The following is a 12803-nucleotide window of genomic DNA, read 5'->3' as shown; positions in this document are numbered from 1 at the left end:
CTAGAGAGAGACGTGTTCCAGATATAGCCTGGTAAACCATCCTGGTCGCCGCGTGAATTCACATTACCATGCGTCTTCTGCAGACCGGTCTGGCCCCAAGCGCTGGGTGGGCGTTTTGCAATAACCAAAAAAGTGGTAGCGCCAATCAGCGTCTGTCAATCACAGGGCCCTGAGCGCAGACGCTTTTTGTTTTCCGCTAAACGCCCACCCAGCGCTTGGGGCCAGACCATGTCTGACGATGTGAAGTCACGCAACCGGGATGGTTTACCAGGCTACTCCAGATATGCTGTAAAGCAGCGATTCCCCAAATAATTGACAAAACACTAAGATTTTATTGACAATATAACATTAATTATCCATTAATTATCCATCTAGTGGGCCCTGATCCAGAAAAGGTTGGGAACAACTGCTGTAAAGAGTGCTGCGTTCTGCCCTCTAGCTGCACAGAAACCAGTCTACAGTATTAGGGATCAACTATTTTACTAGTCAGTAAAAGACCCAAAGAAAATCCAAATGGATGTTATAGTCAAAGCAATAATAATAGTCAAAGCAAAAATAATAATGTGGTCTTTCTTATTTAGAGGTATTATATGCGAAGAATAATGTAGTTACTGTAATGTATTGCATTTTGATTTTAAACCACTCTGTGCAGGGGCACGGTGGCGCAGTCGGTAGCGCTGTCGCCTCACAGCTAGAAGGTCCTGGGTTCGATTCCCGCCAGGGACGCTGTGGGCGCTGGGGGCGTGTCTTCTCCTCCGCGTCATCAGCGCCCATACCCAGGGTGGGGTTGGCGAAAGGGCCTACTCTGTGTGGAGTTTGCATGTTCTCCCCGTGTCTCCTAGGGTAGTTAATACCCTCACAAAAACATGTAGTAATCCTGGTCGCTATACCGCCTCCCCCATGACAGCCGGGGCGCCTGATGGAGGGGAAGGGAACTGGTTGGAATAACGTGTTCCTTCCACGCGCTACGTCCAACCAGGGAAACTCCCCCCTGTCAGGTGACAAGAAGGTCAGTTGGCTCTCATGCACTGAAGGAAGCATGAGCTCGGCCCTGGCCTCCCTGGCTGTGGGGGACCGGTGTAGCGCTGGTGTAGGGCTGGTGTAGCGCCCAGGATCACTTAGGAAATTGGCACCGGGTGAAAAAAATGGGTTACAAAAATCGTGGGATAAAAATTATTTAAAAAAAAAATAAACCACTCTGTGCACGCACGCACGCACGCACGCACGCACGCACGCACGCACGCACGCACGCACGCACGCACGCACGCACGCACGCACGCACGCACGCACGCACGCACGCACGCACGCACGCACACACACACACACACACACACACACACACACACACACACACACACACACACAAACAGTGTCTCCCAATGTGTGATCTTGTGCCAAGTGTACTGTATGTGCAATACATCCTCCAGCTGCATAATGAAACATTTCCTGTAAAGTAGCTGTAATTGATGGTTAGTTAAGCGGACAGATCTCCTGTTGGCTGACATGGAGTCTGGTGAGTACAATCCCCAGTGTGGTTCTTGGAACTGCATAGTGCATAGCACCAGTTAAGACTGTGGATCATTTCAAGGGCCCCCTTAACTCTCATACTGTAGTTACAGACCTGTAAGGGTCCATTTGGAACCCCCCCCCAAGGAACCCTGAGGGTCCCTGGACCCCACTTTAGAACAACTGAAAGTCCTACATATACTTCATAGTGCGACGAATAGCAAATATAATTGCCTGCCCAAAATAGGGACGCCAGGTTGAAAGTTTTAACATTCTTGTGAAAATAGCAGATCTACAAGCTTGCGACGAATTTTGAGCTTGGCAGATCTTCTATTTTCGTACGACCAAGTATAGATTAGGGCTTAAAGACTTTCAAGGGTCATCTCTCTGCTGCCACAAGCAAACAGAGACCTTTTAAAAGTAGAATGAGAGTCCCCTGAGCTATCTTATCACAACATGTCTTCTCCTTTCCAATGATATGTGACACTACGTCCATTCAGGAGGAGTGAGAGGAGTTTATCGTCGCTGTCAGGTAGAAACCCTGTGTGTCCACAAGGGCAACTTTTTAGGAAATGTAAAAAAGAACCTGTGTTGCCATGGATCCAATGTAGTTATTACTTCGTCACAAGCTCTTGTCAATACTTTTCATTAGTTCAATATTTATAAAACCCTCATACACGTTTAACCACTTGCACTTTCGCTTAAAAAAAGAAGAAATAAAGCAGAAAATAGCAGATCTACACTGTAGAATGACAAAGTAGGGCATTCATTTACACAAATAAATAAAATATAACGTTGAAATATGGAGATACAACTTTATGCTTGGCCAGTTCTCAGGTCAGTGCCTTGTCACATGCCTAAGATGTACCACTTGTTCCCCTGCATACCTCGCCTGCGCGACAACACTTCATTTGAAGCTTTCATTTACCTGGTCTGTCCGACCCCCCCCCCCCCCCCGAATACTACCACATGTGCCTGTCCCCTCCATGCACCCGCTCCTCCGCACGGCGGAGGCGACAGAGCTGAAAATACATCTCTGAACTCACCCCGTGGCGGGCAGAGGGGGGGGGGGCGGGGTGGGGCGGGTTAGCGGGAGACGATGCCTGTCAGTTAGAGGGTAGAACGGAGGGAGGGGAGAGATAGAGACACAGAGAGAGAGAGAGAGAGAGAAAGAGAGACAGAGACAGAGAGAGAGAGAGAGAGAGAGAGAGAGAGGGTCGTATGTGTCTCTGATAAAGATTGCGTCTCTCTCCGTCACTCCGCCCCGCCGCATGCATCAGCCCTGTCGCCTGCCGGCCATGCATGCACAGATGCACACATACTGACACCCAGACACACACACACACACAGACACAGACACACACACACACACACACACACACACACACACACACACACACACACACACACACACACACACACACACACACACACACACACACACACACACACACACACACACACACACACGCTGGTGCACACATGTGCCTCCACACACGTAGGTGCACACACCGACACTCAGAAACAAATAAGCGCACATAAAGTACAAACACACACACACACACACACACACACACACACACACACACACACACACACACACACACACACACACACACACACACACACACACACACACCCAGAGGCACATACGCACACATAATCTGCATGCCCACACACAAACACAGACACACTATCCTCCCGAGCCAGTCTCTGTTTCACACACAGACGCACACACATGCACATGCATGTACACACACACACACACACACACACACACACACACACACACACACACACACACACACACACACACACACACACACACACACACACACACACACACACACACACACACACACACACACACACACACACACACATGCGCACGCCACCCACATCGACTTTTTCTTTGTTGTCATCTCCCTGCAACTCATATTTCCCTTCCAGTGGCAAATCAAACGCTCTCTCTCTCTCCTCCTCTCCTCTCCTCCCCTCTGCTCCCATCTCCTCTCATCTCCTATCACCTCCCCATCATCCCTCTACCCCTTGTCTCCTCCTTCCCTATCTCTCCTTCCTGCTTCTTCCTTCCTCCCCTCTCCTTCACTTCATTATACTGTCCCTCATCCTCTCTGCTGCAGCTAGCACTTTACCCCCTTCCGTCACTCTCCTCTCCTCTCCTCTCCTCTCCTCTCCTCTCCTCTCCTCTCCTTTCCTCAGCAGGCCCACCATAGGCCTGGATGTGCACTTGCTGCATCAAAGACACAGTATCAAGCCATATTTACACTCGGTTGCGCATTGTGTCATGTACCGAAAATAGACAATCTACTAGCTTTTAACGTGTCACAGCACAACATAAATTATATATATTTAAAGATTTGCACAAATCTTCACAAAATAGCAGATCTACAAGCTCATAGCGTGGCACTCTGTGGGTCACTTGTTCATCACAACCACTACTCATCCAGTCTTGTGTTTGGCAGATTATCAGAGATCTCCGCCTATACTGGTATGTCTGGTGACATCTAAATTCAATGTCGTTAATACAACTGGGACTTTGGGGCATGCAGTCCTTCATATTGGAACAGTGATATTTGTTTGCGGTGGCCGTAGGTTATTAGCGGGCGTCCTCGCCGCTGTTCCAGCAACCACAATGAATTTAGATGTCACCAAACGTATCGTATATAGGCAGAGATCTCATGGAAACACAAGACTACTAATCATCCTACTGCAGCAATAATAACCCTGACCCCCATCCTCTCTCGCAGGTCCAGTGCAAAACAGATTTAGTTGTTGCAGGGCTGATTTCACAGGAGGTAAGTGTGGGGGCGGGGTAGCTGCTTGCCAGGCTAGTTTAGTCAGAGGGCATTTGTTCCAGCGAGGGGTTTTCATGTCAAATTTAACAAGGTGTGAGCCTTACAAAAGACAGAGGAGTCAGACTTGCGGTACGTCTCGGCCGGACAGAACAGCAAACGAGAGCGCGGAGAGAAAGAGGTGTGAAAAATGTAACCAAGCAGCCGCTTCCCCTACGACTCCTAAGACTCCCACCGGTGGAGAGGGAGAGAATAAACCAAGCAAGCACCTCCTCCCCTGCGGGAGAGATGGGAGCGTGTGCTTGATTGAAGTGGAATTGTCTTTGTGTTTGATGAATTATAGAAACAAAGTGGTGAGCCGGGGCTGCTGTGGTGGGATATTTATGTTTTATTTACATAATTATGTAAATAAAACATGCATATGTAAATAAAACATAAGGGGGGGGGGGGTGATCATGATAGGTATGGGCTTTAGGATTATAACCAGTAGTTAACAAATGAGTGAGGGGATACGATAATACAAATAAAACCAGTTTTCTTCTATTTGTTTCTGTTGCAGAAATATTTGATTATTTCACACAGTCTGTTTAAGCATAGGCTTCACTGCTGTTATTATGCTGTGTCTGCCAGAAGGTACAGTTGAACCTGTGTCACCTGGACTGGCTATGGATTCCAATTTATGTGAACATTTGTTCTCATAACTGTGGCCATAACTGTCGAATTCCATAGATCTGTTAAGAAGCCTGCTGGGCTTGTGGGCCTCTGCTTATAGTTTTGTAACACCTTTCAGTTGGCTAAAGTGTAATTCATGCATTTAAGTATAGAAGCTCTCGGCTGTTCTCCTGTAAACTTGTTACCAAGTATGCTTAGGGCATACACAAAAAGGTAAAGGGAGTATTTACTGGTCCCCGGGGGGAGGGGAAATTACTTTTCAGAATTCACCCAACATATGGCTTCTTAAGATGGCTCAGATGAGTGCACAGGGGTGGGTGAGTGGGTGTGTGGGGGAGACTGTTAGGGGTTAAGTGTCTTTCTCAGGGACACTTCAATACATATTCCTTGGCGAACCAAGGGTCAAACTGGTGACCTTTCAATTCCCAAACAGCCTCACTCAGCTACAGCCGCCCCCGCCTGCACATCCTATACGCAAAAAAATGTAATGAAACTAAAATACAAAAGTAATGCAAAAAAGTGGGAAACAGTTGAACTATAGTAGTGGGTGGGATATTGATCACATCCCACTCAGATTTATGGATTTTGGTTATAGGGTTAATTAGTTCATTCAAGTTCAATCAGGTTCGATTGGAGGGATAAATCGTAGCTGTGCATATCTGCCAGGGAAGCATTAGCCTACTGACTCCTGGTTCACTGGGAATGACACAGTCCTCCATGGTCATTTGCCTCGTTCATTTCTCTCTCCTGGGAGCAATAACAAAACATTAGCTAAGCATACAACGCTGCGATGCTAAAACTGAGCAACAGGCCTTTGTGTATTCAACACAAAATGAACTTGACTGAACCCCACTCAGTAATTTATCCATTTCTTACTCCGAGAGTGTAGGACAGTGGTTCTCAAACTGGGGTCCAGGGACCCCCAGGGCTCCCTGAGGGGTGCTAGAGGTCCCCCTGCAAAATTAGTTAATATAGCATCAAAATCATTTAACAACTTTAACCCTATTTTATACATTGGCCATTTGAAAATAACAGTTCTACAAGCTCACAAAGCGTCGCAATACAACACATTGTGAGCTTGCAGATCTGCTATTTTCAAATGGCCAATTCTTTTTAAATAATTTTGAAACAAACACAAATCTTGGATTGGGGATCCTGGCACAAAATATTTTCAGATGGGGGTCCGTGGCGAAAGACATTTGGGGGTCCTTGACATGAAAAAGTTTGAGAAGCAATGGTGCAGAAAATGGAACCACGATTTCACTGTCCACATCACAATGAAATCAGTGTGATGTGCTATCACTCACCGTGATGGACCACACCCCTCAGGCCATGGATGATTGGGTCAACAGCCGGGTTGTCCTTCCCTCCCACCTGAGGAACGCAGAGAAGATGGTTAACCACTTGAACCCCAGTATGCGTATTCTGGGGGGGAACATTTGCCAAAAATAGCCGATCTACACGCTCAAAACACGTCGCTTTGCGCTTGTATATCGGCTATATTTGGCAAAGACATTCGGTGTAGACAGAAACAAGTGGTCAGAGTACAGTTGTCACTGGTTCACTAAGACGAGAGGAGGTTTAAGTGGTTAAGATGTCATGAGAAATAGAAGTAACCCACCACCGTCTGAATAACAAGTATGTGCAACACATTCTGATGTTGATTCAAAGAAGCAGTCGCTGTGATTTTAACATAATATATTTCAAATTAACATCCAAATTACAATTTAGGCATTTGGCAGGCGATCTTATATTCAGAGCGACTTCTACGATCTGAGTAACTAGCATGAACAAACAACAGATGACAGGATAAATGGTTAAGTAAATGGAGTGAACAAGGAAAAAACATTACATTTTTGCACTTAAAAGTAACTGTGGGAAAAACATCAAACCTAGCGGCAAAACTAATAACATGCTCTACATGCTGATCTTAATAACATTCTTAGCATCTGCAGACAAGCAAACAGAATACATAAATAACAGCCATCCTTTAAGTCAAAATGCTGACACGTCTGCAGGTTGTCATAATTCAATGTTTACCAAATTCAACACATCAATATCAATCGCAGGACTCAATGCCTGAACTGAAACCAGCAGCTGACAGTCAACTAATCTCAACCCTAAACCAAACCCTCACCCAAACGTTAACTGAAAGAACTGCACTAACCTTAACCAAATAACAGCTATAACATTAATACTGGCATTTAGGCTCTACAAGCACACAGCACTTGTAGAGCTTGGAAATTGGCTATTTTTGGCGAATGTTCCTCACAGAATAGTTGAGGATCAAGTGGTTAAGGCACAATGATCACAACCTGAAACTCATACCAACTGCTTAAACCAATTCTGCTCAAATACAATAACATCTCCTACTCTACACTCAGATTTTAATTATAAACCATACTTTTTACAAAACACTTCTCATACAAGACTCTATTTTGCATAAATAGAGAATGTTTGAAAAGAATCGCTTTGTGTTCACATGGAACACGCTGCCATTCAAATGGCTAAGCTTACATTTCGTATCTCTCGGGCAGAAATCTTGTATCTCCATATTTCAACTTTTAAGGATTTTTCGTCATTCAAGAGTGACGCACAAAAGTAGAGAAAATAGCCGATCTACGAGCTTGCAGGTCACTATTTTAAATCGTTTTTAAAAAATAATATAATAAAACATGGACATACAAGGTACATACACTTTATTGCGCCTACAACCAGCCTACAAAAATCTACAACCTGTGAGCTTGTAGATTTCTTATTTTCAGTGCGCAACACCAGGCACAAAGAAGTATATCAAGCCTTAAATTTAGTTTCCACCAGGCTGCTCTGGTCTGCAACTGGCTCATTGATCACCCACAATTCTCAGTTTATCTTCCACCATGCTCTCTCTCCATTTCTCAATCTGATTGAGGAGTTTGTAACTGCCTGCAGATGGAAAGTCTAGATCGGAATCCGCATTCAGTACATTGTTTTGGGGGCAAAATAAAGAAATATTCTTGTTATTACTGCATAATATTTGTGTGTTGTTTTATATTTGAGTATAAAAACAGAGGGTAATGTTATTAACAGGATTAAGTGTAAGACTGAACAATTAAAAAGCTTAATTAAGTAAAAGCTTAATTTTCCTGATTCTCCATTCATACTAGTGTTTTCAATTCAGCACATCAGTAATATTAGAAACTCTTATTACGTTCTGCGTTATTTGACAACAAAATACAATTTTGAGAGGATTGTTGTCGAAGGCAAAGTTGGATTTTGTTAGAGATTTGTCGGGTTTTATACTACCTTTTTAGTTTTTTGTTGAGAGTTTTGAAAAAATGAGGTAAGCTTTCAGAAGATGCATGTAAAGAATCAAGAAAAAAAACTAAAATACAAACAAAATTAAACGAGTGTAATGATGCAGATTGACACCTCACGATTTTGACTGTCTGTGGCATGAAGTGAATGGGGTGCAAGAAAGTGCATGTGAGGAAAGCACAGTAGTCTGTTCCATTTTTTTACTTCTTTGTTTGTTTTCATTTCTTATTTAGGCAGAGTTGGATGTTGAGAGAGAGAGAGAGGGAGGGATCGGGAGAGAGAGAGAGAGAGAGAGAGAGAGAGAGAGAGAGAGAGAGAGAGAGAGAGAGAGAGAGAGAGAGAGAGAGAGAGAGAGAGAGAGAGAGAGAGAGAGAGAGAGAGAGAGAGAGAGAGAGTGAGTGAGTGAGTGTGTGTGTGTGTGTGTGTGTGTGTGTGTGTGTGTGTGTGTGTGTGTGTGTGTGTGTGTGTGTGTGTGTGTGTGTGTGTGTGTGTGTGTGTGTGTGTGTACGTAGGGAGGAAGAGAGAGATGTGAGATAGATGAGAGAGAAAGGGGGAATGACAGACAGAGGGAGACGGAGGGACAGAGAGAGATGACAGAAAGTGAGAGAGGAGAGAGAGAGCGAAAGAAAGGGAGAGATGAGAGATGCAATGAGATGCAGAAAGCGATAGATGAGACACAGAAAGGGAAAGATGAGAGAGACGGAGAGATGAGAAACAGAATGGGAGAGATGAGAGAGACGGAGAAGGAGGGATGAGAGGGGGACTGAAAGGGAGAGATAAGAGAGAGTAGTGTAATTAGGTGAACAAATGGAGGCAGTCAACAAGCTCTCGCACAATCTCTGCCACACACACATAGTGCACACACTGTGTTGAGTGTGTGAGATGCAAGAGAGAGAGAGAGAGAGAGAGAGAGAGAGAGAGAGAGAGAGAGAGAGAGAGAGAGAGAGAGAGAGAGAGAGAAGAGAGAGTCAGAGAAAGAAAGAGAGTCAGAGAGAGACAGAGAGAGAGAGAGAGAGAGAGAGAGAGAGAGGGGGGGGGGGGGGGGGGGACCTGGCATATAAGCCAAAGAGATGAAGGGGAGTTTGGGAGAAGCGTGTGGGGAGGCTTGCAGGGTGTTTATTTGAGCGTGTGCACCCTGCATAGCAATGTGTGAAGACTCAGTACAGTCTGCACAGTATAATCCTCAGTGTTGGGGTCCATGTTTATACTTCCAGACTGTAAACGAACACTGAGGATTTTACTGTGTGGTATACTGTAGCTACTGTAGCAAAACAGAGGGGGAAATTGAACTGAGGCGGAGCTGAAACTATTTCCATCTTCTCTCCAATTTGTTTTTGTTTTTGTTTGTTGTTATCGTCGCCTTATTGCTGTCTATTTAATCACACCTGCCTCTTGTGATGTGGAGCTCGTTTGCGTACTGGAAGTGAACAAGTGAGTGAGTGAGTGAGTGAGAGGAAAGTGCACGATGTGCCGGTGCAAAACATTGACGATCTACAAGCTCACAGTGCCTTGCAGTGCAATGCGCTGTGAAATTGTAGATCTGCTATTTTTGGTGTGCAAACTTTTGTATGCAAGTACAAATTAGAACAGTGACATAGGGAAAACGCACGAGAGAGAGAGAGTGTGTGTGTGAGAGAGAGAGAGAGAGAGAGAGAGAGAGAGAGAGAGAGAGAGGACAGACGGCGACGGATAAAGACGGAGGGAGGGAAAGGAGGACAGAGGGGAATTATCGTTTCATTATTAATGTTTGTCTCTCCAAGCCCACAGGCTCTTCCCTGGAGATCCCTGCCACAGGGCCACGCATCGAAAATGTCCTACTCTCACTCTCTCTCCATCTCCTTCCATCCTCTTCTCCCTCTCTCCATCTATACGTTCTCCCTGCTACCTTGTCCTCCTTCGCTCTCTCCCTATATTCTGTTCTCCTGTCTTTCTCTCTCCACAATCTCTCTCTCTCTCTGTCTCCTCTCTCCTGGGGCAGTGCACTGGCGGTAACAAAGCGGAAAAAAAGAACGGTTCAGTGTGACATGTCCTCATCTTTCTCCTCCGCCCCCCCCCCCCCTCCCCTCTTACTCTTTCTCTCTTCTCCTCCTCCTCCTCCTCCTCCTCCTCCATGTCTTCCTCCTGCCGCCATCCATCCAGCGCTGCATGTTGTCTCTCTGGGCCCCTCTTCACTGTCATCTATCTATCTTGCAAGAGCTCCTCTCCACTCCTCTGGTTGGCAGCATTAATCCATTAAGACCGGGAACGCATCCGTGTGATTGTAAGATTTCTTTGGGCTATTCAAAAATAGCAGATACACAAGTTCCTAGCATTTGATAATCTGCTATTTTTGAAAAATCATGAAAATGCGTGCAAATCACATATATTTTTAAAGCAAGCATTTATAACTTTGCTTCTGGGGATTGTACAAATGTCTTCTAAATCCTAACAGTTTTTTTTTTTTAAACGTATGTTGCTATAATCAGCTTTTTTCATGTCAAGGACCCCGACATTATATGTGGCCGTGGACCCCCTTCTCAAAATATTTTGTTCCAGGGACCCCCCAGAAGCAAAGATTTGAGTTGAAAATATTTGCTTTAAAAATATATACACGTATATATTCAATGATTTGCACAAATGTTCACGATTTTTTTGCGTACCAGATGCGTTCCCGGTCTTAATGGGTTAACTGCTGATGAATCAAGTGTGCAGAGGACATAATAGAGGGGCCAAGAAGCGCTGGCCCTCCTACAGAGCATGCACACAACCCATTTCAGAGAGTTTCATAATTACAGCGGGAGCGATTTGTGTGTTGGCACGGGGCTGGTTTAGAAGCGGAGAAAACCTTCACGGGCAAAAGACGTTGCCATGGTACTAATTTTCCTTTCTCAGGAGTACTTCTCTCGTGAAGCACTTTAAAAGGTGCTTGTGCTTTTTAATATGCTTTTTTTTTATCTTAGAGAACATTGCAGAGAGACAGGAAGGAGTGGAGTAGAGAGAGAGAGGCAAAGTATGACATGCCATACACGTCACAAAGCTGATTCGAGGCCTGTTGGCTCACAGGAACAGACGTTCACAGGAACAGACGTTCCTGTGAGGAAGGCGAGCCAACGGGCCTGACCCGCGAGTTCACCGCACTCTGTGGAAACATTGACGGGGTAAAGAAACGGACATGGTCCTAACACCACACCCATGTCGCCCCTCACATAACAAATGAGCAATTCTCTTTTTGAAATCAGCATAAAGGGAGCCTTCTTTTTTTTTTAGGCCAACAAACGCTGGCAGACGATTCTTCAATCTGAGCGATGCAGTGTTAGAAGTAGGGCAGCGGCCGCGTGGGAGGGGCGACACAAAGCACACAGGGATCGCTGCCTTTCATCACTGCACAGCACCGATGAGCAAGAGCCTCATCGATTTAAACATGAGCCACTGTATCTTCTGGAATACGGAGCGAACAGCCAAAGACTGACGGCAAATTATAATGTAATGAATTCTGTTTCTGTATAACCGCTGGGGCTAATGTCTCCTCAAGTGGCGAGCGCTGTGCTGAATTGGAAGCAGCTCGGTGGTTGGTTCAGTCGTGTTGGCACACACCACCTAATTACCGTCATTGGGGGGTAATGGATTCAGAGCAGAATGAAGTGGTATAGAGACTGCTCCGTACCCAAACTCATATCCTCTATCATGTGGGCTCCTTCTCCCACTGAGTACTGCATTTTTGGAGACCCCTTATCTATAATTTGATGAATGGCCTAAACCTGTATAGTGCCGATTCTAATGTTTTCTAAAGGTTTCTAGTTCAAACAGGCCTCAGCTGAGCTCAAGATCTAAATGGCGCCAAGTTGAAAAGAAGCCTTCTGTATTAGCACAGCCAACTAACATCTAACTACTGCCAATGACTACTTCCTACATATGAAGTTTTGTTCTTCTTTTTGTTGGCTGAATCTATTGATGGCATGAGGAAGGAGCCATGAACATAAAAATGTATTTTTAAGATATTTCTGCTTCACTGAAATATACTGTAAAGTACAAAGATAGAAAAGGGGGCCAGAGTTGGCACGTGCTGTAATACAGGTCTTGAGCCAGCTTTCAAATGTGGTACGAGCAAAAACTAGTGTGAAGTGTGAACTGTGTGGAAACTTGTAAAGTCACAGAGAGAGATGACAAAAGGCTGGAATGCACACAGATACCGTCAGACTTTGACAAGACCTCAATCGCAGTGACGTTATTGTTGCCAACAGGGATGCCTTGTCAAGTGATCTCTTCTTGAATCTCAGAAGTCCTGTCTCTCTAAGGATTCAAAGAAAAGCTTGGGGATTCCAGGCAGACGATGGTCAAAAGCCTTTGGTGAGAGGATGAAAGGGTTCCTTTGACAAATGTTGTGACTGCAGGGAAGTTGGCAAGGGACGCTCAATCCAAAATGAGATGTCGTTTTCAAAAAGTAGGTAGAACTTGTTGATATGAGCTCACGACTCAAGATAAGTGGAAGCAACACGCACACCAAATTGCCCTTTCTCTTCCTTGGTGAATGGAATA

General features: G+C 45.1%; 1 protein-coding gene across 4 annotated transcripts in view; it reads right to left on the bottom strand.

The window, feature by feature from the left end:
- LOC311049616 (receptor-type tyrosine-protein phosphatase gamma-like) overlaps positions 1 to 12803 on the bottom strand; it is a 396229-nt gene that overhangs the window by 100829 nt on the left and 282597 nt on the right. For all 4 annotated transcript variants that reach the window (XM_084063299.1, XM_084063300.1, XM_084063301.1 and 1 more), the window contains exon 6: positions 6299 to 6365. In XM_084063299.1, the coding sequence (XP_083919425.1) occupies positions 6299 to 6365 (67 nt within the window). The remainder of the gene's footprint in view (positions 1 to 6298; positions 6366 to 12803) is intronic.

Source organism: Gymnoscopelus microlampas, assembly GCF_963454915.1.
Source record: "Gymnoscopelus microlampas genome assembly, chromosome: 7".
In the NCBI taxonomy this organism is placed as follows: Eukaryota; Metazoa; Chordata; class Actinopteri; order Myctophiformes; family Myctophidae; genus Gymnoscopelus; species Gymnoscopelus microlampas.
Note: the sequence above shows the minus strand (reverse complement) of the source record. Positions and strands in the feature narration are given on the sequence as shown.